General features: G+C 38.2%; 1 protein-coding gene across 1 annotated transcript in view; it reads left to right on the forward strand.

The window, feature by feature from the left end:
- Nucleotides 1–27,903, forward strand: part of diaph2 (diaphanous-related formin 2) — a 393,291-nt gene that overhangs the window by 255,796 nt on the left and 109,592 nt on the right. The window contains exon 24 of the mRNA XM_059515857.1: nt 8,903–9,032. Coding sequence (XP_059371840.1) covers nt 8,903–9,032 — 130 coding nt within the window. The remainder of the gene's footprint in view (nt 1–8,902; nt 9,033–27,903) is intronic.

A 27,903-nucleotide genomic window follows, 5' to 3' on the forward strand; every position in this document is an offset into this window, starting at 1 on the left:
AAACTGAGCTGTATTTGGGCACCTCTATAAATGGCATACGTTTTTATGATATTCTAAAGAAAACAAATGTTATTAGAGTTTGTATATGTAATGGACACAATTTTATATATATATATATTTATACATTTTTTATGAGTATGATATTTATTTTTATAATTTTTTTATGAGTTTGAAAAGTACATTTTTTATTTTACGCAAAATTATATATTCGCAGAGTTATTAGGGCATGTTTTGTCCCTTTTTTCCAAACCGCGACAAGCGCCAGTCTCCCTTTATTGCAGAATGAGATCTATCCACTCAACCAATAACAGCACACCATTCCACGCACTGTAAACAGTAACAACCAATCACAGTGCACCATTCCATGCACTCTAGACAGTAATGGCGGCGCTTTGAATACACTTTGCACGATCGTGACAAAAGGTGCTATGTGAAAGTTGTGTAACAGAAATAAATATATATATATATATATATATATATATGAGAACACATGATAGGTAAAAATTAATAGCCTGAATGCACTGTAAGTAGCTTTGGATAAGAGCATCTGCTAAATGCATAAATTTAATATAATTATGGACCCCTATTATATATATATCATATATATATATCATATATATATATATTATATATATATCATATATATTATATATATATATATATATATATATATATATATATATATATATAATATATATAATATTATATATATATATATATATATATATATTATATATATATATAATATATATATATATAATCCAGCATCACATCTGGATTTCTTTAATTATTTCTCTTAAATGTGGTACTCTAAGTCCTCCATATGTGGTTACATGCAATTTTTAGAGACAGTATATCAGGTAAACCTTGAACTGAGCCTGCTCCATATCTGTGTTTTTGGGCATGGGTGAAACATGTTTTTATCTATGGAGATCCAGTAGCTTTTTGACCATCTTTCACAAAGACACACAAGGCACCTCGGTTCTTTTAGCTTCAGTTAACTTTAATCTTGCAGAAGTATATGTGAGTGTAGAAAGTAACCTTCTGTTGTGGATTCTTGACTCCCTGTCATATACTTTTCAAAAAAGTAACTTCTGTAGTGAACATTTGACATATTTCAGGAAAGGTAGACTCAGAGGAATGCACACAAAGATTATGGCAACTTCAAATGAAATCAACCATGTGGGAAAAGGCTTACTCCACAGCAAAGCCCCTTTCAAAGCTACATGCATGAAAAGGTGTTAAATTACAGATAATATTCATTAAATGTGGATTTGCTCTCTGCTTTTTGGGGTTGTTTAAGCATGATACTTTCTAGTAGAGATGTCAGAAGAGTTTATAAAGAGTGAACCTTTATTTTGCCTTTTTAATTTTTTATAATCTTTTAACTTTAAGCAGATCGGATGTGTTCAGTTGGAACCACTTTGTAATTTCAGTTCTGTTTGTTGGCAACTTGTAGATTTAAGAGAAGAAACTGTTATATACTAGGCTCCCTCATATACGTTCACAGTGTCTCTTCATCATTTCTCAGCTTGTTAGAGATTCTCGCAGCGCCGGTTGTCTTTCTCACAGATCTGGCATGGATGGTGAGCTCACGGACAAATGAACTCCCTGAGCTACCTCGCTCCCCACCCCAAAACTGCCAGAGGTGTAGCCTGGGGCTCTCTGATTTTCACTTGTCATTCTTACTAAGCAAACTTGCCTCATGGCAGGCTCTGAGCTTTAAGATCAGTCTACTGGCTACCGTTCCAGTCCAGGCTGTCTGCCATTGGTAGACAAAATATGCCAGATGCCAGCAGCTCTTTCTTCTGCCATGCCCCTCAGCTGCTGTGTGCTGAAGTGTAACTTTTGCCGTAGTTTCCTTGACTAAAAAAACAAATACAAAAAAACACACAAAATACTGCTTTGAAGATCTATGCACAATCAATGCCTGTAACTGAAGGTCCTTTGGCAAAATGTATAATTGAGCGATCAGAGATGACAGTCCTTTAGGTGGTCTGAGATTTCTTGGTCCCTGTTGCCTCTCATGTCTGTTATTAGCTAATTGTTCTTGAGGATTTATATCTTTCGAATGTCTCGATGGAGGATGATTGTTATTCTGTAGAACTCCTCAACATGCTTCAACGAATATTAAAACGGGCCGATTGGGTACGTTCAAGTATACTAACTAGACAGGTCATATTTCTCTATTTCTCTATCACTTTCCGTCTTTATATCTTTGTTAGGATTTGGGTTTAAATGACTGAGTACCTTAAGACACACTGATATTGTACCTCTATGGAAAAAGAACCAATTTCACACATTAACTTTGACAGTATCCTCATAAAGAGATTTTTCTGAAACATTGGCTGAATGCAAATTGTAGTACCGGTACAGAAAAGCCCCTTTGCATTATCACAGTGAGGGAACAATTGAATTAGAAATGTAATAGCTTTAGCCCCATGAATATTTCGAAGGCTATGACTCACCATGCTTATCCTGACAACAGTGCGAGCTGTGCTTGTAAATGGCATTTTCAAATCGGTCGCCTATGCTTTCCTATTGGTAACCCAAGTCCAGACTATATATATATATATATATATATATATATATATATATATATATATATATATATAATTTTATTTTTTCATCCAAACATTTTGATATCAGCCGGCCATTCCGACCTCACCTTCAGTCCTCCTTCAGTTCTACCATATCCTTTTGTGTTTCACTTTTTATTTTCTTAGATGCTTTTATTTTTATTTTTTATTTTTTTTTATTCCAAATTGAAGCCAGTCTAAGGTGTCTTACGTTTGCCCGTCTGTTCCCTTACCGCTCTTCTGAAAGAACCCCTCTGGAAACCATTATTGTTGAGAGAAATCCCTGATTCATCAATGTCTGAACGAACATCAGCGTAATCACAGAGGCATAGGCGAACAAGAGGAGCGATGCATTGGACTAGCAAAATGGAAGTGCCTTGACTGGAAAATTAGTAGAACATCATAACTTAAAGCAAATTAGATTATTCAATTTCAAACAAGATTACCAGAGAAGCTGACATTACTGATGTGGTACGTGCCAAAGAATGTCTGCTTCACTAATTTGATAGAAATCTCTCTCCCTCTCTCTCAGTGGGACTCCTTACTGTGTTGTCTACTGTTTGCAGAATTGTTGGCTGCATATCTGCCCTCCCTGTGCTCAGCTTCTACTATATCAATAGGTTTCACCTCACTGTGCTAATCAGCTCACAGTTTTGTCAGATAAAATTAATGACTGGTTAATCACCTTAAACCTCTGTGAAGGGTCAATGCTTCCATTTTTTGCCCTCTATTTCTTTCTTATTCACCCTTTCTCCCTTGAAGGAGATAAATGAAGACAGATTCGCTTATTTAAAACCTAAGCCTTTGAAGATATCTTCTAAAGGGCTGTTCACATCAAGGATGCAAACTATAAAATAACTGTAATTCTAAAGTTTTAATATTAATTCTAATTATATGGGAATAGGGAATTCTACAACACAGATGTAACAGTAAGGACAGAGAGGAACGATTTTGTTGAAATCACTTTCAGAAAGTTATTTTTTTTCTCCAGCTGATGAAAAACATTGACAGACAGTCAGAATCCATTTGAATTGGAGCTTGTGCATTTAAAGCGACAGACGAAATAACTTCAGCACATGTTTGTAATAAATAAAACACTACATAGGTACATTGCATTATACTTCAGTACTCATAATAAACATTTCTTTACCCCAAACCACCCCCCACCCACACACGCACTCTTAGAAAGACAAATGCATTCTGCTATTGATTTTTGTCCAAAAAGAGTATATTTTTTAGGCAGTATAATTAAGTTGCTTACCTTCTGGGTCACTTTGCATCAGAAGTGTGCCTATGATGGTGTCTTAAAATACTGCTTCTGAAGGCAGCTCTATGTTTTGGCACAGAGAATTTATGTAATGTTTCCATGAGCTGAATCATACAAACCTTAGACCTCAGACGTCTGCTCCTTCACGGCATGGAGAATGTACCCAGATATTTTGTCTCTTTCTCTCCGCATAGTGCTGATCTTACTTGGCAGATGAAAACAAACCTGCACAGTAGCGGCTTTCTGTAATGACAGTTTGGGGCGTAATAATAAACAAATTAAAATTTGAAATGCATGAAATTAAATTGTGATTACCCAATGTGAGCAGATGATTGATCCCCATCTAATGAAAGTGTGAGCGTGCTGCATCCTCACACGTGTGAAAGGGATGTGGGGAAGCTTGGCTGCGGGGTGTGTGAGGGGGAACGGACACAGTGTGGAGGGCCGTGCTAATTAGCTCTCTCAGCATGCATCTCCAGCAGCAGTGCAGTCGCAGTGGGGAATGATTACGAACAAGTTGCCGGTGCATTGACGTGGAGACACCAGCAGACGCTCACTCTTGCCCTCCCTCTCTATTCCCGTTCCAACCCACCCGTCCCTTGGTGATTTTTCACATGAGATTGTTTTAACATACCCCTGTCATTCATTCCTGTGTGTTTCTTTTGTTTGATTCTTGTCACATGGTTTCAGACAGTTGAGTGGCAGTGGTTAAAACTGGCAGAATGTTGCAGAAGTCACTCCTGCCAACCTTATTATAATCCACAGGAGGTAGAAAAGCCATTGTCCGTTGCAACAAGTGCCACTGAGGTGTCTTTATTGTCAAATTATGAAGACGAGAGGTCCAGCCGCAGTCAATAAATATCTGAATCTTTAAACATGTTATTCACAGAAAGATTGAGCATCAATTGAACATGCCATTTCATGAAAACCCTTGTGGTTCGATTGCTGGAAATTTTCAGGACATTATTCGGGCTCTTGTGTAATGAACCTTGCTATTACGTGTCCATTGAAAATGAGACCAATATAATGTTCCTCGCATGTCCATGTTAATTATTGCAGTCTTGGATTTCGTGCAAGTCATTACATATTCACCCTCATTTGGTATTCCCTTCACTGGCCATTAGGCTGATGTGATTAGCACTGAAAGTCTGGCAATAATAACTGCCACTTAAATCTTTCAACATCACTGGAGGACTGTCATATTGCACAGTTTCAAGGTGCAAAACAGCCTTTTTTATTGAATGTAGATTGGAGCAGTGAGCACCAACGACTTCAGTAGTATCATTTAATGGCATGAGATATAAATAACTAATGCAATTCAAAAATCAATTCCTTTGCAGAGCCTAAAATGTATTTCATTTGTTTCCCCCAGATACACATGTGGCATCAGTCTGAAAGTTGCATCTGTCATGATATTGTAAAAATGACCTATTCTGATCTGAAGTTTAGAAGCTCCTTTTATTTTAAGCGATTCCAGTTTCAGCCATGCAAAATTTAGTTTAATAACTTGAGAAAAGTGTTCTTGTCAAGATTTTCTTAAAATATACGCTATGTAACATGAAACATTTTAAATGTGTTAAATGTTCTGGCAATGCTAAAAGAAGGAAACAACTCTGCACAGATGGTTTTTAATTGAGTGTTAATTACGATTAAATATTTTGTTTTCTGATTTCTGTTGACTGAAATAGAATCGAGAATAAAAACTGACTACTAAAATGACAAAACAACAAAATTACTAAAACGTTCAAAGTAAAATGAAAATCAAAAATATAAAAATAAACGGATTTAAAACATTAATGAAACACTATAATTATATGACTAGATCAGACTTATCAGTTTCAACCTGATGGTGGCATCCTAAAGATGGCATCATTATGGTGTACGGTACATCTTCAAATATAAATCAAATAAAACTAGCACAAAGTTAGTTAACGTGTTGGAAGATTTAAGGATTTTATATTTTATTTAATTTTTTCCTAAGGTTAAGGTTTTTTTTCCTCTTAAAAGACATAGACTGTGTGAGGCTTGTTTCGTGTGATAGCTGTGGAAATCAGAGGAGGCAGGCATGCAGTACGCATGCTGAGGTCGTCAGCGTTGGATGGAAAAGCCTTTAAAGTGCATTATCTCTCCGCCTGCTCTGTCGCTGTTCTGCGCATTAGCAGCTCAGTGCTGGCTGATTGGTAAACACCCCGTGGCTGAGCGGGTGCAAAACTTAATTCTGTTTAAATAAAGAAAACAACATTAGGAATCGGATGCAGTGTTGGCAGCCCAAGAGCAACTGGTCCCGTTTTGATATATGCACCAGAGCATTCACAATTACTTCCACCTTAATGAAGGCGTCAGTAGATCAAAATGGAGATATGTAATTTGCAACGGCGCAGACTTTAAGCTCAACCTGTATTTATTGAGAATGTGCACACACTGTTTAATAATGCGCACAAAACAACAGCTTTCACAGAAACAGCAGCGAACGTTGCGCTCCTCATCGATAGCGTGTGAGCGCCGCATGGGTTCAGTCTCGGTTAAAGGGAAAAGGAAGACCTCCGTGTTTGTTTGCTTAGATTTCTTGTTGTTTTTCGGTGCTCTGTTTCTTGTTCCAATCCTTGTAAACCAATATTGATTTTAGACAGCCAGCTGCGTAGAAGAAAGGGTCATTCCAGAAGAAAATAAACCAGCATTTAGGATCTGGTGTTGCTATGTTATGTTTTCCTTGCTTCATCTTTAGCAGCGAGACTCTGTGAGGTGCTGCGTGTATTGTATTATATTGGAGATTGCAGCTGAGGCATGTCTCTATGTCTGCTCTCATTTATTGCCAATCTCTCTGAGAGAAATTGGAAGCGATTTATCTAATGGATCCTGGAACACAGTGGCATTTTCAAATGAAAACACTCCACAGGAAATTCCGATAATAATTCATGGATTATTTGCTGGACTTTTTGCTGGGATTCCTCTAGTGTGGCAGATGTGGAAAAGTGTGCAGTAGTTCTCTCTGATAAATAGATAAATACCACTAAAAGGGCTGTAAAGCTAGGGGCTAAATTATGCTTTCCTAATGGATTAATCAATTGTGACTCCTCCAGTCTGAGCTCACAGCAATTCATCCTACCTGGAAACAATTGGAAGGCTTTCTCACTTTGCAAAGGATACAAAGGCCTTGCAGGGCTAAAAGCTTTATTGATCTCTGAGACCCTTTTGAATAGGTAATTATACGTCACGATGTGCTTAGATTAATATATCGCCTTTGTTTGCATCTCAAAATGATAAATGAATCCTTCGGTGTGCATATCATTTAACTAATCCCAGATCATTAGGGAAGATGGGCCACGTACGTTGGATGGGCCGTAATGCAATGCAGCGGGGGAGAGAGACTCCTGTCAGCTTTTCAGGCAGAGGAGGCTTATCTCATCTCTGCCTGCTATTAAATGAAACATCAGCATCCACTCACGACCCAGCAGCTGGCTGGCAAGGGACTCTGTCAACGTTGACAGCCTGATGGTCAGGTGTGTAGGTGTTAGTCAAGGTTTATTGAGCCAAAAACAGTTTAGATTTACATGAGTGTTTCCACCTTCACTTTTACAAACAACACTGTAAGCACTTTGTCAGTCTGGCAAGCTCTTAGATGATTGGTGGGATTGTGATAATATCATTGTATTTCATTTTATTTTGAAAAACTACCACACGTTTTATTGTGTAATTAAACATTATTCAAAAAGCTGTAAAATAACTAAATGCATGTATATCCATGTATATCTGTATATCTTTTTAAAGAGGAAAGCTATTCGTGTATCCATCACGTCACCTTTAAATAAAAACACATGATCAGAGTTATAGTTATGCCTGATGTTTGTTTTCTTGTGACTTTTATATTATATTTGGTCCGATGCTGCGGTCACATTTAAGACAAATACACCCGTTACAATTTATGAAGCGATAAGAGGCAAAAGACTGCATCCATTTATTAATTTACCTCATTGTACCTGGCACATTTTTCCAGCAGAAAACCAATTCTTCACCTCTCTATCCGCAGAGACATTTTGGAAGAGAAAACCTATGGGAGACATTATGTGTAGTGGGGAAATGTGCCAGCTGTCGTAAGTTTGCCATCAGTTTGTGTAAAGGTTAATATCACATCTGCTGTGCAGTCCAGCTTGAGGATTCATTCTGCCTTCCCCGGCTCTGCTGCGGGACTCAGCAGCCATCTTCTGTGTGAAAGCAGCCTTCCTGGAGTCTAGGCTTGACAGCAAACAATCTTTTTGAGTCTGAGAGGGTGAAGAGGTCACCCAGCCCCAGTGCACTGCTTAATGTGGGCCTGCAGCCATGGCCCTACAAATGAAGAAGAGAGGGAGAGAAAGAGCAAAACTGCTCCATGTTTGGTTTATCATATCTATATTTTTTTATAGTTGTTTAACTCTGGTCCAGTTTATCTGATCCTTGATATGAGCTGATATTAAGATGAGAATCAGGCAGTTTATTGCGTACACTACAGCAGCCCTCAGCAAGAGTGTGAGCGGTGTGTATTGATCTCAATATTTCATTTCTTTCATGTCACCTTAATCTTGTACAAAGAACGCTTGTGGTTTGGGGGAGAAAGCTTATTTTCAAATTAAACGTGGTAAATAAGTAAACAGGGGGAAATATGCCTCTGTGCACTCTGCTCCAACCAATTTCAACTTTATTGACATGCCTATTTGTCAGATTTCTGCACAAACAACTTGAAGTGCTGTCGACAACGCATACATATATTGATGTTATCCTGTCTATCTATCTATCTATCTATCTATCTATCTATCTATCTATCTATCTATCTATCTATCTATCTATCTATCTATCTATCTATCTATCTATCTATCTATCTGTCTATCTGTCTATCTGTCTCTGTCTGTCTGTCTTTATTTAATCATTCAGCCGTTGTATATATTGTGTGTATATCTTTCTGATAGCTGATTGATGTACATTAATAGTTTATTCTAAGTTGTGGCTTACTTAAATATTTAATCATTAAAATGACTGTATTACCTGCAATTTCGTGACTCATTTCGAAATATTTTCTCTGCAGCTTCGTGACACCAAGTCGACAGACCAGAATACAACTCTTCTGCACTTTCTGGCCGAGAAATGTGAAGAAAAGTATCCTGAGGTCCTGAAGTTTCCCGATGAGCTTCAGCATGTTGAAAGTGCCAGCAAGGGTAAGAATATATGTTTATGTACTTTTTTTCCTTTTTTTTTTTTTGGTCAATCATGTGGCAGTATGTTTAAATGAAAATGCTTTCTTACTTTTACAGGGTTTATTTAGTGGAGCACAATATAATTGTTGTAAATGATTATTATGGTTTATTTGTCTGATTTTATTTGCATTTATAGTCTTTGCAGTATTGTGGAGCATTTTATGTGACTAAACCTCCAGTTATATCAGGACACTAATACAGTTGTAGCGCTTGACATAATGAAAATGACTGTGAGTCATATGATTTGTTTTTTCTCCCTATAGAACTGCATACAAATAAGAGTTAGAACAGAGGATTAGCATTGATGATAGTTGCAGTGTTATTTTGTTTATTTTCTTTTTTAAAGCAAAGTTCAAATTGTTCCCTACAATAGCTACTTCAGTTAAATATAGAGTGTCCATACAACACAGAAAGTTCTTTTTGATAGAAAATAAAGGGATTTTTATCAGGAATTCAATTCTTTCAACCTTTTCTGTCTGCTTGCTGTTAAGGCACAATGTGATATTATAGTAAAATGACTCAATTTTCTTGCATGTTTGTGTTGGCGTTATTACTGTCAGTTTGGAAGTCTTGGTAATAATGCCATGTAATTCAGTTTAGCCGCATGTTTGTTTCAGTCTAGATAAAGATGCACTTTATCATGATCAAGAAGTCTATCCTTTTGTTTCTTCCCACCCATAAACAGTTATTATATTTAATATTTTAACATAATTCCCTTTAAATGTGTTAAGCCTGGTTAACTGAACAACCAGCTTTGGTTTTTGAAGACATTATGACTCCTAATCTACTGATATCAGCGGCATCCTTTGGAAAAGTTTCGGCCTCTATCAGGTGTGACCTTGAGATATTTACCCTCATATATATACCTCACTCTATCTATCTAAATCACGCTGCTTTATGGTGTTCGACAAATCCTTTATTGCTTTTCTCCTGTGGTCTTCTTTAAAGCCGTGAGCTTTGAGGCTTTTTATGGCTTGAATTAGATGAACTAATGTTACAGAGATCAACCCAGGAGACTGGACGCAATTGGCCCCACAGACTATAATTAGAGCTTTTGCAGAGAATGAAATAAAATTAGTTAATGGCCAAAGAACCTTTCTTAATCCTTCTGCTATGTGTAAATCCAGCCGTTTCCAATGCTGCGAATAGACAAGTTTCATTAGAATGGTGCAAAGCAGTTCTGAGGGTTGATGAAAGAACTATAATGAAACGCAAGGGGCCCATATGTTCCACAGTATGGCCGTCAAGAAAGGTTAAGAGTCCAAATGGGGAGGTAGCTTAGCAGGGATGGGTGCAGAGTCTCACACAGCCGTTCTGACATTGTCGAATGGATTCTTATTATGGCTTGCAGTGATTAAGAGCTTTAGTGCTTCCCACTATGCTGAGGGAGATTTCTGCAAATTTAAATATCTGGCTTCTTAACTCTCATTCATTTCGAACAGATTTGGAAATGAAGACCCTCAGTGAATGCAATAATCTCCCGTATTATTGTCACTCTCAATGTCTGTCTGTCTGTGTTCGTCTCCGTCAGGGGAAAAACAAAAATACAGGCATGCGTATCCCAGCAGTGGCGTAATTTCTCCTGTAAATAAGCTAATTTGTATTTAATTCCATTCGGAACTGTTTGGTTGAAGCCCTTGAGCTTTATTTACTTTGTTAGTTACCTAATTGCTTATCTGATCTAATAAAAGTAATTTAGTGCTTTGTTGTGAAGGATGTGGTCACTGTTGAATAGTCCAGCTGTATCTTTGTCAAGGTAGATGGCTGGATGAATGCACAAGCCTAATTCTTTGAAGAGACACATTTCAGAGAGAATCGGTCCTTTGTGCGTGGTCTTTGTCTAATTTGGAGTGAGTTAAGCAGTTTGTGGCTCCGATTTAGTTAATTAGTGTGAATACCACTGTAAGCCGGTGTCAGCTCTGTGAGAATCTTACAGCAAGATAGGCCACCCCGCTATATATGTGTTAACAATTATAATTAATTTTAAAGAATGCCACCGTTTTATTTATATATATATATAGTGTGAATTTTAAAGTGTAAATTCGAATTATATTTATATATAACACATTATATATTACACGGCGTGATAATAGATTCCCATAAACTGTAAATATTAACTTTTGACCATTACATCAAAGCTAATTATGCTTAATGGCAAACTAATGCTGAAAATGAAATACTGTGAAAAAATATATTTTACATGGATTTTCTAAATCAACTTTTAGCCGTTACCTGGCAATCTTACATGTAATGCATTGCATACAGATGTCCCACCTGGTTGAAGCAGTCATGAATGAATAATTCAGTTTTAGCTAATGATCTTTTGGAGACCATTCTGTTCATGTCAAAGTGGTGAGAGAACATGAATCAGTTTCTTCTTTTAAAATGGTAACACAGCTCACCTTAACCCTGAGCCGCTCATACTCTGTAATTCCTGCTACCTCTCTTTTCTTAAGTTCTGGCTTTTCTTTTTCACCCTCCTCTGTGCTGTTCAGAACTAACCTTTGGGCTTTCTGTTTCTTTCTTCTTTTTTTTGTATCTCACTCCATATTTCTCACAAAGAACAGTACATTTTTGTCTCTTAAGAATAATACTTCCTCCACTTTATCCCTGTCTCCCCATCAAAGAGGCTTTTTTAGCCATTTTTTTCAGAGTTGCACACCAGAACACAAGAGCACTGGTGCGCTGCTAGCCCCATCCTGTCCCAGTCTGCCTGTGCCCACAGGAGCACACGGATCTACACCCTGCTGATCTCTGCTGTTTGAGCTTTGTGTAAAGCCCGGATACTCTGATTGTACACCAGAATCTTCTCATGGTCCTCTCAATGTATGTAGTTCTGATAAGCTTCCCATCACATCCCCAAGTTCTTGCCTGATCTCTGCGCTCGGGTACTTTGGGTGTACGGGTGTACTTTGCCCTGACACGCATGAGGGAAGACCAAATCAGGTGATTTCTTCCTGTTGCATCAAGATCTGTTCCAAAAGGTTGCGCGCACACATTCAATAATCACATATCCATTTACAAATGTTGGAACTGGCACTCTTAATATCAATCAGCAATCAGTTCTGCCTGATTTGCTTGAGAAAGTTATTGTCTTCCTTTAGTTCCTCCTTGATTGGTGACTGCAGAATGCCTTTCCCTCAGTCCCAAATCTCCACAGAGATAGTGAAACAGAAAGAGTCCAGGAAAGGAATTCAAAATTTGTGGATGGATGGATGGATGGATGGATGGATGGATGGATGGATGGATGGATGGATGGATGGATGGATGGATGGATGGATAGATAGATAGATAGATAGATAGATAGATAGATAGATAGATAGATAGATAGATAGATAGATAGATAGATTGATTGATTGATTTGTATTAACACCTAGCTGTAAATTATACAGCTGTGATGACAGCTGTATATTTCTGGCAATGCAACACATTAATGATTGGTTTATAATTTTCAGTGCATTCTAAACATGAATGTCACAAGTCATTATTGCCATTTCAACAAAACCCAATTATGTTTGCCAGCTTTGTAACATTACCTTGGTGACAAGTTTAAATCAGTGCAATTTGCAGCAGCAATGTTCAGTATATCAGAGAAAACCAAACATTTACCAACTGCAAGATGTATAGCAACACAGCACTGGCCAAATAGGGCATGTACCAGTTCTGTCAACTGGCTGTGGGCCAGCGGAGCATCTTTATTGTTGAGCTCTTCTGAACTTACCTCTGCTTTGATCACATTATACAACATTTCAGCTCTGCCCTGTATTCTATCATTGTTATGCTAATTCCAAATACTGTCTTGACAAATTTAAATTGAAACGGCAACCGTTTACTAATCAATCATAATTGCATCATCCCATGTATCTTTTAAGCCGAGTCACAATTTGGCATTTGCTTGAATCTGTTAATGTGATTCAGAGGGATGTTTGTCTAACATGCTTTCACTATCTCCGTCTGTTTTTATTTATTTTCTCCCCCTTCTGTCTTGTGCAGTTTCTTACTGTATGCAATCTATCCATTGCTCAAGGGGTGTTGTAGAATGCAATTTTGATGTCAATTTTGATTTGACCTGACATCATCCTCCTAGATAATCATGGTGACAAATCTTCATCTTTTCTGGCAGCACAGAATCACGTAAAGGGGTTTTGTTTATAATGTCTTAAATATTTTATCCACCTCAGCAACATAATCATGGTTTTTGCTTTTAATATAAAAAAAAAAAAAAATCTGATAGGAGATATGTGCTAGCAGTCCCATGCCGACTAGCCACTGCTTCCTGACACACATGATTGTATCCCTTAATACCTTTGTTCCAGCCAGCTTGTAAAAAATATGTTGCCCAGGTAAAGGTCAGAAGCGGTCATGGCCTGCCTCCCCAGGCCGAGCTTCCCTCTGGGCAGAGGAGCTCTCGACTTTCCTGTCTCATCCATTAAAATCCACCTCCATCAAGGGCGGTGCTAATTAGAATGTGTTTTGATCATCCTGGGAGGATAGGGAGAAATGTGCTGAGTCTCAAGGAAGGGCTGGGACATGGGGAGCGACCATGAAATCAGAGTGGCATTGTATTTTCCCCTTTACTTATTCATGAAGTTCATCCCTCCTGGGCTGCTCTGTTACACCCCCCTGCCCACAAAAAAAGCTGTGGATGGATGCTGGTAGCAGTTCTACCTGTTATGTTACAAATTCTAAATTGTAATTTATATTATAAATAAATATACTTCATAAATAAACATAACATATTTTTCTTAAATATTTACATGCATGTGTGTTTATTTATATGCACAATAAATGTGCATATAAGGCTCCACCTTCATATACATTCCTTTGCCTTATAACAGAAGTGTTACCATAACATTAATCATACCCTGCATATGGAAAATGAATCAATGTAATTGTTCAGGTGCTGCCCCTTTTTCGTTCTATTTGTCTTGTCCGTAATTTAAATGGCTGTGTCTTGTTTAGTAACTTTGTGTGCTCATAATTCATGGAAGCCGAAGCTAGGACAAGAGAGGAAATTATAAGAGCAAGAAAGGTTGTCCTGGTGTTGAGCTGCAACATGAATCAGCTGCCGCTCTATATCAGTTGTTCTTCATCCTAGAGTGAACTGGTGCACAGCAGTCATAAAGAATGCGTTTTGATGATTGTGGTCAAGACCTTGTTTTGTGAAGTGCAAGCTGTATGTCAACAGACAATTCAGTATGCAAGAGTAATGCTCTTGCAAAAGCCTGCCTCCACTCGTGAAGCCGTTGTTATCTCTTTAGTTTGATCGCTTGTGCTGTTGCTTTTCTTCAGTTCAGCTGCGCAACAGAAAATGTTAAGGCAGAAAAAGGAAAAAAAAAATGCTGTGTCGAGTTTTGCCGTTTGCCGTACAGAAGGGAGTCTGTAAAGCCTCTTACCAGTGACTCGAACAGTTTTTCAAAGTGACTCGCTACTACAGCTCTGAACAATGGGGGCATTCACTCAGTTTACAATACTTTTGATCTGTTAATCTGTTAAATGTAACTCTTTTTATATTTAATAATAATAGTAATAATATTGAATAAGAATTAAAAATAGCTATCAGGTGTGCTTGCAAATAAAATAGCTTTCCTGTGGTAAATAAAGCTTTCAATGAACACTTACAAAAGCATGATACAAGCCCCCCCATCCCGCGCTAAATGACTGACTGCCTGTATGTTATACATTATACTGTATAACCCAAGCTTCCGGAACCAGTCTTGTTCTATTTAAGTGCTAAATTCTGACCAGAACTCAACTTGAGCCATTTTAAACCGTTTTGAGGAATCAAACAAGTGCTTTTACAGGCATTGAAATTCTTACATCCTCAAGTGCAGCTGAACCTTCACTCTCGCAAGGTCACATTGAGCTGCATATCCTCAAAGCCATCTGTAGAAAATAAATAGATACTTTAAAAAAGGATTTTGCTTGATGCTAGAATCCTCTAGTTCAAGGACACCCTGCAAATGTAAGTATGCGAGAGTATCGCTTTATGCCCAATATTTTATCTGCCCGTCAGTGCTGAGTGGTCCGTTGTGGGAATATCATCTCTGCCACCATGGTTCCCCACCCCGCTGCTTGGTGCTGGGCCTGGATAATTAAAGATTGATAATTTCCCTGGGGACAGCAAGAACAAGCAGGGATCAGGAGTTCAGCCGCATGTCTCGGCGAGGGGGAACACACTGAAAATATATCTGCTGTTAGTTAAGCCTTAAATGGGGTCAGGTTGAATGTTGCTTTGGGCGCTCTCTGTTCCCTGACTGATGTGGGATGAGTGAGTCTCAATGAGAGGAATACTCACCTCTCGTTCGGCTGATATCTCTCATTACCTGACTGACATATATAAGAGTGGCCTTGATTTATCCTGTCATCTCGCCGAATAGTGCTGTTAAATTGTGTTTGTGTCAACAAAGGCAGCTTCCATTTTATAGGCATAAAGCGTATATTGCGGATGAACTGAGATGGCAGTATCAACCCATCCGCGTTGTAGATGTTGCCCACAATTTCCTGCTTAATGCAGTCCCCTTCACGAGCAGGCAATTGGTAATGATGATTCTGTCGAGATCGAGAATGGGTTCTCCTTTATGTTGGTATTTTTCCACCTCTGACCTTCGCTAATAGAGCCGGGGAAGCCTGGAGCGACTGTTATTGACAAATCTGCCTTGGTAAACCCATCCTCAGCACCCCACTAAAGAAGGGGCCACCAACTTTTTGCCTCAAGCCACCATTGTGACTCCATGCCAAGGCAGACGGACAATCCAAGGGGAAATATGACACAAAAGTGCTCATAAATCTATTCAGTATATGGCACAGCCACGGGCAAAGTAGTTTGGAGTCCAACCGAAGGAAAAAAAGAATGGGACGGGGGGACATATGAATTTGTATATATTATGCACTTTTTTTCTTTTTCTACGTAATGAGCTCAGTACTGTGTTCTCTCATGGTTGCATTGCATATTCCAAAATAACTTTTTCACATGAATTGCAAAACAAGTGATTTCTCTCTCTCTCTCTCTCTCTCTCTCTCTCTCTCTCTCTCTTTCTCGCTCATATAAAAATGATCTGTTGAATAAATGGAAGAGGTTCTTTTACCGTGATAATTTTAATGTGGGATCTTTATTTTTCTGTGCCTTCGGTTATAGGATATGATTTGGACATGATGATGCGTAAACTTAATTCTTTTATATGCATGGCTAGTGTTCCCTTTTTGCAGTTTTTGTTGTAGTTTTATTTAATTTTATGGCTTTATTATAATGCCATATGTCAAGAATGCATGCTTGTAATGTAAGAGCACATTCATGTTATGACTAATGCAAATTTAAACAAAGCCACAGCAGATTTAACCAATTAGATCTCTGAGCAACATGCAGCAGTTGGGTATCATTCCTGAATGAATCAATGACTCGCTCATAGTTCACAGTGATTTTGAACAATTTGGTTTGGTGAAAACTTTAACTTCTAAAATATTTTTCACCACCTACTGGTGTGCATTGAGGTACTCTTGTAAATGGGCATCAAAGACTGACACAGAAGAGAAGAAATTGTTGAATAGAGTCATTGTTTTTGCTTTTTTTGCACATAAAAAATATTCTCACAGCTTTATAAATTAAACTACTTATTTCACATGGACTATTATAACGATGTCCTTACTACTTTTCTGGGCCTTGAACGTGTGAGTTGTGTTGCTGCCTATGCAGGGTCAGAATGCTCTCAGATTTAATCAAAAATATCTTAATTTGTGTTCCAAGATGAACAAGTCTTACAGATTTGAAACAACATGAGGGTGAGTAATTAATTACAGAATTTGTATTTTTTGATGAACTACCCCTTTAATACATTAATGTTAATTTATGCTTAAAATGTTACAAAATGTATTATGATATGTAGAAATTAACATGAACCTAGATTAATAAAGTATTGTTATTTGTTAGTACATAGAGTCTATAGACTTCACCTGTAATTAGGTGTGCCCCCTTCTCTCTATTTTTTTCTCTCTTCTGTCACACCTACAGAATTCTTTCCCCCTGCAGATCAGTCCATGGAGATGTGCCCTACATTTGACGCTTTGGCTCAGCTCTCCAAAAATGCTGGCCTTATCAGCACCACACATACATGCATGCCAAACATGTCTGGATTAAGATGCTCAGGGCAGCACTCTCACACATACCACACACACACTGATTCTTGCACTTTAGATTAAAAGCAAAGTGAACATCTGAGAGGGAAAAAAAATCTAGTAAGAGAGTTTTACCATTTTACTGAATCTGTACAGATCCTGTTTTCCTGGAGGACCAAAGATAAGATCCAAGGATAGTGCCATCTTTTTTTTTAAATTTTTTTTTTTATCTATATCTGTTTTTTTGGATTGATATACTTGATGTGTATGTTGATTCCCCACTCATGGCCCTGTAGTTTCAAACCAAGACGTTTCACTCTTTCATTGTGTTGCGTTAGCCATCACCCATCTTCTGTTGTGTCTGACTCCGGCAGCCCGCACATGATGTGATGACCGCTTAATGTCCAGTGAAGGGGGCTACTCTTCTTGTATTTGTTTTGCAGTCAAGGTGAGACTGACTCTTTAGGGCAGGATGTCCTCTCCGCTACACAACAGGCTGGCTGGAAGAGAAGACAGTCTGTCAGAGGGCATATCAGGAGCAGAAAGCAGGCCTGTCTGCCCCAGCTGTCCTGCATGAGTGATGACTTTTATGAAATGTTTCTTTATTCCTCTTCCCCCTTTTTTTTTGGCCTGTTAGAATATCGGAGAGATGTGGCAGCCCCCCTCTTTCATTTTCTGTCCAGCAGTGCAGGTACGCAGACATGGATGGACACGTGCAGAGAGGCTGACTGCTCTGCTTAGAAATACTGACAGCTCACCTGGATGAGAGTCGACAATGCAGCAGAAAATGAAAATAATGCTGTTTGCCAGGCAAGAAATATGTCCTGTCACTGTCAACCTCTCGGCATGCTGGGATTGTTGGACAGGTTGAGGCCAGATTTTTTTTCTTCTTTTTTCTTCTTTCTTGAAAGCACTTTAATGTGGCTGCTCTCCCCCCGCCAAGATCTCCATGGGTGTGAAGGAGCGTGTCTCATTATTGACTCCCCTACATCCCTCCACCCCCTCCACCTTCATCTTACCATTTCGTATTTCCACCTGGTAGCCTGATAGAGCTTTTGAGTCCGACCTGTCAAAAGCTGTCAGAATCAAATAGGTTTGAAACAACTTGGAATATCCAGACACAATGTTTCTTTTTCACTGAATCTCTCTGAATGCTGCAGTGAACAAACAAGCAGTGTTATATTAGAGTGTTTACCAGATGTGACAAATCTCAGAGAGGCTTTATCAGGGGGACATCTGGAGGCAAAACAATAAAGGGAAATGAAAATGAATTGATGAATGAAAAGATAATGCTGTAGTTCTTCAGATGACATGCATGACTAAACCGTACCAACGTCAAACCTTTTCCTTGGAGGTTATTTGCAAGACAAAAGAACCTCATCCTAACAACTTTCTGCAGCACTCGATAAATAGCTTACAGTAATAGTGCAGTACGCTTTCCTTACATAATTTTGACTCCGCACCTTAGCTGACTCAAGACTCTTGTTATTTGTTTTTAATCGAACTAAAACAACAGTCATTGATTGATTGTCACATTTCTTTGAAGTCAAAATTGTTATTAATTCATAGATTTTTTTTTTTTTTTTTTTACTGGTTTTCCGGAGGAATGTAGTCCTGTAAAATCAACCGCAAGCTTGCATCACGGAATGGTTTTATTTGGCGCCCACTTTTCACAATCGAATCAATTGCTGATGGTTAAAACCGAGTCACAGCCAACATTTTTCTCTCTTTGAATAACTTGTTTCATTCAATATGACACATTATGGAAGTAAATTGGGTTCTGTGTGCTGTTTTATGTTCACTTAAAGGTGAAACCAGTTTTTACTTGTTGAGGACTGATTTGGTGGTGCTCCAATTTAGTTCCAGTGCTCCATGAAAGCACACTTTTGCTGTTGTTGATGGTGACCCCATTTATTTTGGAATAAATAGAATGTAATAATGGATGCAACCTGGGCCAGGTTTGCAGTACTGTTGCACATGGATCACAACAAAACAGTCATATGTATACAGACATAGTGTTGTAGAATTATTATTATTATTTTAAACAAGCATTGCTACTAAAATCCATAGTTCCAAATCTATTTATTTGTGGTAGTCCCTCCTCCCCATTTTCTGAAGAGAGGTTGATTCAGGCTGGTTAGCTTCCACAAACTGAGCCATCAGGAGATATTGGAATAGGCTGTTGACATTTGTTTACATGTGCACAGATGTCTTATTTAGTTGTCTGGTTTTTAAATCCAGGCCCTTTAGCCAGTAAATGCCCATTTGAATGGGTGGCCAAGTTTTTGTGTCTTAAAATCATTGAGAGGTATGCTTATAAAGGAATCTGACAGACACCTTTTTTCCTCCTCCTAATTACTTTTTCAAAAACCACTTCCATCCAATGAAAAAAGATTGTTCTCTCGGAAGAAACAAGGACATAAAGATTCCTTTTTTGACACACGGCAATGGCATTGGCCATGCAAAACATCACAATTTAGACTCATCATGGATGTCTTTGCCCTTTTTAATCCCAACTGTTTTATGTTCTGTCACTCATTTCCATGAGAGCAACTAGATAAGAGTGGATGTTGGCAATTTTCAGGCTGTCTGTTGTTTGCAGTCAGGCAGAGGTGAGAGACAGCTGAAGAAAAGCAAACCTCATACAGGAGATGACCTGGATTTGGCTCGAGCTGTGAAAGGAAACCGAATTACAACTTGTCTGTGCTTGAGTGCTTTCTATTGGCCGCTAACAAAAGCATTTACAGGCCCAATTCCATCTTATTTTGTCCCCGCTTCTTTTTTTTTTCTTTACCATTAGACTTCACAATCTACGTTCTTCTTAAAATGTTTCGAAGTTTCTGTGAGCCGCATGATGCCACCGCTTACCCTTTATTTTAATGGCTTCGCAGAAACATTCATGATACTTTTTTTTTTAATGTTTTGAAAAATGATCCTTTAATGAGCAATATCATTTTTACTGTTGTTATTTGTTGTGTGCTCGTTAAGTGTCAGTGATAAACATGGTGTCTAACCACCTGCAGCGTCTTATCTCGCAGCAATATTTGTCTCCACATTGGTGGAGTTATTAAAATCTCGCTCTGTGTGGGGGAAATGTATTGCAAGCCACCTTTGTTTAGCACTGTAGTTTCCCAATAACATCCCACAGTGCAGCACTCAGCTGCTGTTGCAATGAGAAACAGGCCTTAACTGAGCCATGATTAACCACAACTAAAGAAGTCACTCTGAGCACAATTAAATGACTGAAGTGCCAAATAATGATTAAAAAAATATGAATCTAATGAAAGTAATATCCGGCACTTTATATGTAAAATCAGCTGCCCCCATAAGATTTCCCAAGCTCACGATCCACTTGCTCGCCTCGAATGCAGCAATTTATTACAGCCTTGCCAGCTAAATGCTGTTTATGTCATTTTAGCCACTGTGGTTAGTGCATGGGGGTGACTGAGAACATGTGAGGTTTGCCAAATAATCCTAATGTGAAATAATAGAGGCTTCTTAACAAGATTTGATAAATGCATATCTTCCCAATAAGACTCAGATGAATTTGTGACCACTAAATGTATATTGATTAAATTAAAGCTTATTAATATAGGCTAAAAAAGAAGGATATGCTGCATCTAATATTTTACGATTAAATAATAAATGCTAGATAAGATTCATGAGATTTCATTAAATTAAATGAAAATGTCACTATTTAAAATGCAAAGTATTTTTTTTTTTTTCAACGAAAAGAGCAAGTAGAACTCTAAAATACTGGCCTGATCCTTATGGTTCATCCTTGTTCATATCACTGACAGCCAGTAGGACAACAAGGTGGACTTTTGGTGGAGTCAAAGGTACGTTCTTGTAAATATCATGTCTGCCTACCGCTCCTTCATTCTCCCAGGCTGCTTTAGACACTACCTTGCTTACCGCACTGCGCTCCAGCGGAGTCCTGCTTCACAGATCAGCCTTTTTATATACTGTAATTATCTTATGATGTAAGTAGCAGCTTGTGCTAGTTAAAACAGATGGCGGATCATTTCAAATCCCATTTTTCATGTTTGCTGTGGTTATCAATAAGACGGCAGTCCCCAAACTTGCTCTGACCTTTGTGGCTGGTGGCGCATGTCATGTGCAAAATTGAGATCAGGTGCGTGACATTTTTCAAATCACAGGATAGGGGGAGAAAGGTCCTTATCAAGTTTCTCAATCATGACTTAGTGTATTGCCTGACACCCCACCCACACAAATCAAATCATCTCCGGTAGGGATCACACAACACACAAGGGCTGTTGTTGATCCTGTAAGCTTGAATCATTTACCAAGTTGAAGGAGGTCCAGTCACACTTTGGCGGCTGGGTTCTTTAATATATATAGAATTTTTTTTTTTTTTTTGTCTTCACGGGTTCTGTCTATATCTGCGCACTCATATTGAGTTGCTGCATTGCATGCTGAAATGCCACGATGACAATATAAGCTGCTCCTTTCATGCCAACTAGTCCCTCATATGAATTGAAATAGGTAAACTGGGTCATATTTTATTATCGGTTGTTGTGCCAGACTGTAATTCCGCTATTGCATCAAGGTATTATTATTATTATTATTATTACTTATTTTTGTTATTGTTGCAGTTGTTGTTATTATTAACAATATAATTTTTTTCATTCAAATATCATTCAAATTTTTATTATTATTTATAATTTTTTAAATACATTTTAGTAGTGGTGAACCGCTGCAGCAGGCCGTGATAGTCCTTTTTTTTTATTATTATTATTTTTTTTTTATGTTGAAACGTGTGAAACGGTATACCTTGATAGGAGGTGAAAGGAATCACACCACTCATCAGCCAGCTGTGAGAATCCATTAGTCTTGTGAGACAGACCTTAAGGACACCATCAGGGAAGTCAAAATCTTGAGGTCCGTTATATTTATAGTTTGGTCGTGTAGAGTGGGGTAAGCTGTGTCATTTTACTCAAATTGTCCTCTAGGCAAGGAGAAATGAGATAGCAGGAAAACTAATGCTCCTAATTTTTATTACAGGGTAACTGGTATCTAATGAATAAAAAAAAAAATGCGGTTATCAACATAGTGCCAAAGAAATTAAATAAGTGGTTCAGTGACATCTTATCAGGGTTATTATATTTCCATAATAAAATATAATATTTTCGTAATTTAAGAAGTTCATTTTTAAGGCAACATTTTATTTAACATGTCAAAATGTGTTAAAATAACTAAAAATGAATAAAAACAAATTTTTTGATAAAACTGGCTAAAATAACATTCCTAAATATAAATAACAGGAATATCTGATTCCAAATAATAACAAAAACTATAATAGTATCTCAGCGATGCTACAGTAAGACTGCAACTTACATGTTACAGGTGACAGTACTGTGTCAAGTGGTTTGTGGAGTTATTGATTTTATTTTAAATAAAAAATATGAACACATTTTATTTTATAGTAGGCTACTTTTGTGCGAGTATGTATATTATAGTATAGGCTATGCATCACAATACAAGGGCATTTAATTGTCTCTTTCTAAATATATGGCCAAATGACCATAATTACTAGGACGGTTACCCAATGACACGTCTTACCCCACTCCCTCATACTTATGAAGCAGATTTTGAAATAATTATGTACATGAATCGCCAACTTATGTAGCACTGGGACAAGTTTGTATCGCTTCCGTCTAACTGTTTTTTAGATGTGACCTTTCCTTTACATCTAGGTGATTTGCATTTTATTTTCCTCCTTGTTTTTTTCCGTGATATGAAACGGAGCAGTGTGATCCATATTCAAATATATTAAAATGAGTAGCAGTGTGTGTGCATGTGAAATTGAGAAACAGTGTTGGGGTTCAAAGCCTGGTCCTGTGCATGCTGATAAGTAAGGGGAGGGCCAGACTCAGCGGGAAGCCTTGTTTCACTTTGCAAATGAAAGGGGAAAGGGCAAAAAAAAAAAAAATGGTGACCATGGCACGGTTTCATGCAATATGCAGCCAGCTGTCACTTTGTGACTTTGATACTTGTCTCCGAGCAACAGGTTGAATGCTATAATCAGAAATATCAGGGATGTAAGTTCTGCTAGGAAATTTTAATTGCATTGTCATGTGAAGCCTTGTCTTCTCAAAGTTAAGAGAACAGAGACGGATAGAGAGAGCGAGAGGGAGAGAGAAGAGAGCGAATCGATTGTTGCTGGCCAAATTGATGCAGCATTTGTCTGCGAGCTCACAGCAGATAAAGCGAGGGCCGCTGTGTTTGTCTTCGTGTGGCCTTTTCTACGTGTGCCACATTGCCATTTTGATGTGTTAAGTTATAATGGGTGTCTGCCATTCTCTGCTAGAGTTGCCAATAAAATCTCAGGAGGAGGGGATTAGGTGTTGGTGCTGCTATGGCTCTGCTCCCATCCGCCTCCTCCTCCTGCTCTGCTCTTTCCCTTCAGATTCTTTTTCTCTCTTAGTCACCTAAGGCCGGCGTGTCAGAGCAAGGAGCGGGAGGAGCTTCTGTCATGCGGAGGTCAGCCATCACTCTTCAAGTAAACAGATATGAAAGCAGAGAAGGATTCCATGTCCTTCCCTGTTTAAAGGTGTAGTTCACCCAATAATAAAAGTCTTGCTACTATTTACTCAGCCTCATGTAATTCAAAACCTGGATTCCTGCATTTTATTTTATTTTATTTTATTTTATTTTATTTTATTTTATTTTATTTTATTTTATTTTATTGTATTGTATTGTATTGTATTGTATTGTATTGTATTGTATTGTATTGTATTTTGTTTTGTTTTGTTTTGTTTTATGTGATGTGTGTTCATCCTACATTTTATAGTGAACATGGCCACATATTTTCAAAATGACAAACACCGGCTTAGGCAGTGCAAATATTTCACTTGCATTTGTGACTAAAAACAGATGTGTTAAAAAAAGAAATTGTATGAGCATGTATTGGATTAGAACAAGTAAAAAGTCAGTTTTGTGAAATTTGAAGCCTTAAATGTCTTAAATAGTGTAAGAAATGTCATTTAGAGGGAATGGAAAGACTTTGATTATTAATTTAATCAGAAGGCTTTAACTGAATTGTATAAATGTATAAAAAATGTCATCAATTTTCATTGCGTCCCTAAAGTTCCTTAATGTGCTCCTAAATATTTCAACATAGTAAACGTCAAGCCCTGAAACATCATATGATAATACTTTTATGGTATTTTTGTTTCTTTTTGGAGCTTGGCAGATGTGGTCACCGTTGTGTTGTATAGATGAGCTGTGGGAATATTCTTTAGGTCTTCTATTTTTTGTGGGGGAAAAAAAACGGAATACATGAGCGCGAGTAACTAATGACAGATTTCATTTTTGGACCAATTATTCCTTTAACGTTTTCAGAGGTCCACCAGACTGTGAAATAGACCACACAATAGTCTCTCCTCACACGTTATGAGAAGACATGCTCAGAAGGTTTAGTGAACCTTAATCCAGTGGTTTCATAAACGGCATTAACAAAGTGTGATGTATATATCTTAACCTTTCTTTTAAATAATCGTAAGTGAAGTCCCCTTAATGAGTCACATACAGCTTACTTATTGATTGTCTCTCTCTGAAGAAAGAACAACCAGAAAGTGCAGACATCATTTCATGACTTATTGATGTGTTAAGAGGCAGCAAGCTAATAACACTGTCTGTTCACTCGCCTCTCTCTCTTATTCTTATCTTCTCTACTTAGCGTTAGGGTACTATTAAGCTTTAAAGATGGGGTATGCAAGAAGAAAGCCTTATGGGCACGCAGCTTGTGGCTGTTAGTTATCTGGTTATGCCAAGAGTCACAGAGCTCCTTAGGTAATGGCTATTAAATTGAGTCGAGGCACAGAAGCCTCCTAGCGACACGAGGACTTTAGAAAGGCAAACACTACTCCACCCAGCAGCCATTCGGCTGAGAAGGCTTGGAATGGGTGTTACATCCAACATCTAACAGCTCATAGGTTCATTGCATTTTTAACTAAATCAAACATTTCCATTAAGAAAATGAGACCTCATTCTCCAATACTGATCTGATTATTTTAGGTGGTAATGCAGCTTTAGATGTTCAAAAGATGTTTAATTGTATGAAGGTCTTTGAATTAGCACTTGTCAGATTTAGAACAGCATACATCAGTGAAAGATGACTGATGTTAGGATGAAGGATCACATGAATTGGATCATTGTGTTGAAGGACATTTTACCTACAGTAGATAAATAAAATTTGGATTTTGTTTGCATGCTCTTATGTGGATTCTCAGAAAACCACTCGGTTCAATTCTTAGTGAGTATTAACAATTACAGCATTCAATTCATGTCCATATTGCAAAATAATCAGTGGAATAAAGAACTTTCTCCAATTCTCCAATCCAGTATTTCGGAGAAAGATTTTCAGTACGGCTTTTATTTTAAATTATGACTCACCTTAAAAAAAAAAAATACTTTAACTCATCTTATGACGTGAATAATTTCTGTACATATCAAATAATCATATTTTGTCAATTAAGACATGCTGTTCGTATCGAAGGCATCTAAAATGTGCCATAAAATGCTTATTTTGTTGTTTGCTATAATGTGAGCGCAATAATCCTATAAACAATAATGCTGTGACCTCCCTAGATACTATTTCAGCCTTTAGATTGTAAGATTATTGGATTTTAGCTTCTCTCATATAGCCACCAGCGAATGTTTCATACCTGGATAAATGGAAAAGTGTTTTGTATGTAGGAAAATCTTTGAAATTAGAGAGAGAGAGAGTGGGGGAAAAGGTAATAAGCCATCACCATCAGATGGAGGAGGTCCCATTCTTGATTGGTTTATGAGACTATTGTGAATATCAGATAAAATATGAAATAATGCATGGTCTGGCTTCTCTGTTTGCTTGTGCCGTCTGTAGGGATTATGCCAGTCAGAAAAATAAATAAATAAGAGGCAGGCGGTTAATTTATCTCCCTGCTTGAAAGTCTCATTAAAACGCTGATGAGTTTAAGGATTGCCTGAGGTAGAGAGAGAGCGAGCAACAGAGTTTTCTTTATAGCTCTACAATCTAATGCTCGAGGCTGTGCATCTGCTGGGTGCAAAACAAAAAGCAAATGGGCAATCTAATCTCCAATCAATACCAGGCACTTTTCCTTTTAAACACATCATGAATATACACTTACTTATACATGTGTTTTCCGTGCAAATGCCACGGTCTGTGACATCCGCACGCGACCGCGCTAAATGAAGATAGAGCTTGCAGGTGTGGGAATTGATCTGACCTTTTTCATTGGTGGAGAGATATAAATCACTTTGTATGGACTTTATTACGCTGTTAAGGGGGGACACAGGCTATCCTAATTTCGGTAGTAATGTTGGGCCTTAGTACCAATACACGCAGAAGGTCACGCAGGGTGAGAACAATCTATTTTAATAGACAACGGAGTTGGCAGTGTGGCCCGGAACTGTGTGCGCACCGTTTCCCCCGTTCTGATTTAAACACACATGGCTGACAGCATAGAATCGATCTTAAAGAGCTGTTTGCAGCCTGGTGCTTCACTATGAAAGTGTAGTTGAAGAGGCCTCTTCAATTTGCTCGAATTCCTTGGAAGACTCAAAAGCTTTGCTCACCATAGATACAGAGCGCTCAATAAAAAATGGACTTGTGCCGCTCAATGTAAATGGATTTCTGGCAGATCAGTCAGATTACACGTGTCTAGTGCTTTGGATTTAAAATAGCCAATTTTAATCATCTTCTAGTTTCATCTCGCCTTAATTCCTCAAAGAACCACTGTCCCGTGGCTAGAAGAACTCTCACGGAGATGCTTAAATCATCTCATTGTCATGTTTTCATTAAGGGCCCATTTTACTGCTGTTTTAAGATGACAAGACTGTGAGTGAAGATGCTGGCTGTGATTCACTTTGGTTTATCATCAGCGTGAGCGGCAGGGGGGCTGTGAATCAGTGGCGTGTCGATAAGTAGCTGCATTCAGACCACAAAGCGAACAGAGATGACTGTGCTCTATGTTTAATTCCAGATTAGAGTCAAACAGCCTTTACCCCACTCACCCCCAAAAGCAGGCAGTCTGAACGGGGGCCGCTAATGTCCTTGAAGCTGTCTTAAATTGCATTTCCACCGCAGCTCTTTAGCTTTTGCCCACCGGTGGTGTGCGTGGAGAGATATCTACTTCTCAGCAAACTCCTCTAATGGCGCAGCTCTCAAGCATGGCTCCTTGGCCTGGGCCGACAGTCAATCAAGACTGCAGACTGCCTCACACCTCCGATGAATAGATCATTTTCATTTCAAATCCACCATTAATCAAGCTAGAGTTGCAGCAATCAGCAGGCCTGAGCTCAGGCCAGAATGCAGTACATGTGGCACCGCGCAGAGATGCATTGGGACTGGATAGGGAATAGACACTGTAACGGTCTTTAGTGCAGTTACCTTGGTTTTTGAGCAGTAGTACCACTACCATGCTCTAGGGGGCTCTCCAGACTATTCTTTCTCTGGAAAAAAGGCAGGAAGAAGTAGAGTAGGAGTATTGTTTGGTTGGAGAAAAGCATGACCTCCTTCTGCTAACCTTATGTATAGAGTCCGGGTTGAGAAACTGTGGTTTTAAGCTCATCCAAGTAAGTGTTATTGTTTTGCTGGGTTACATTATTTCATGTAATTATGTTTGGTGTTAATGGTAGCCTGTATGTTTTTATTTAGAAGGACTTCTCATAGATACCTCATCTACAGAGTTAT

This window comes from Carassius carassius, chromosome 29, assembly GCF_963082965.1.
Source record: "Carassius carassius chromosome 29, fCarCar2.1, whole genome shotgun sequence".
In the NCBI taxonomy this organism is placed as follows: Eukaryota; Metazoa; Chordata; class Actinopteri; order Cypriniformes; family Cyprinidae; genus Carassius; species Carassius carassius.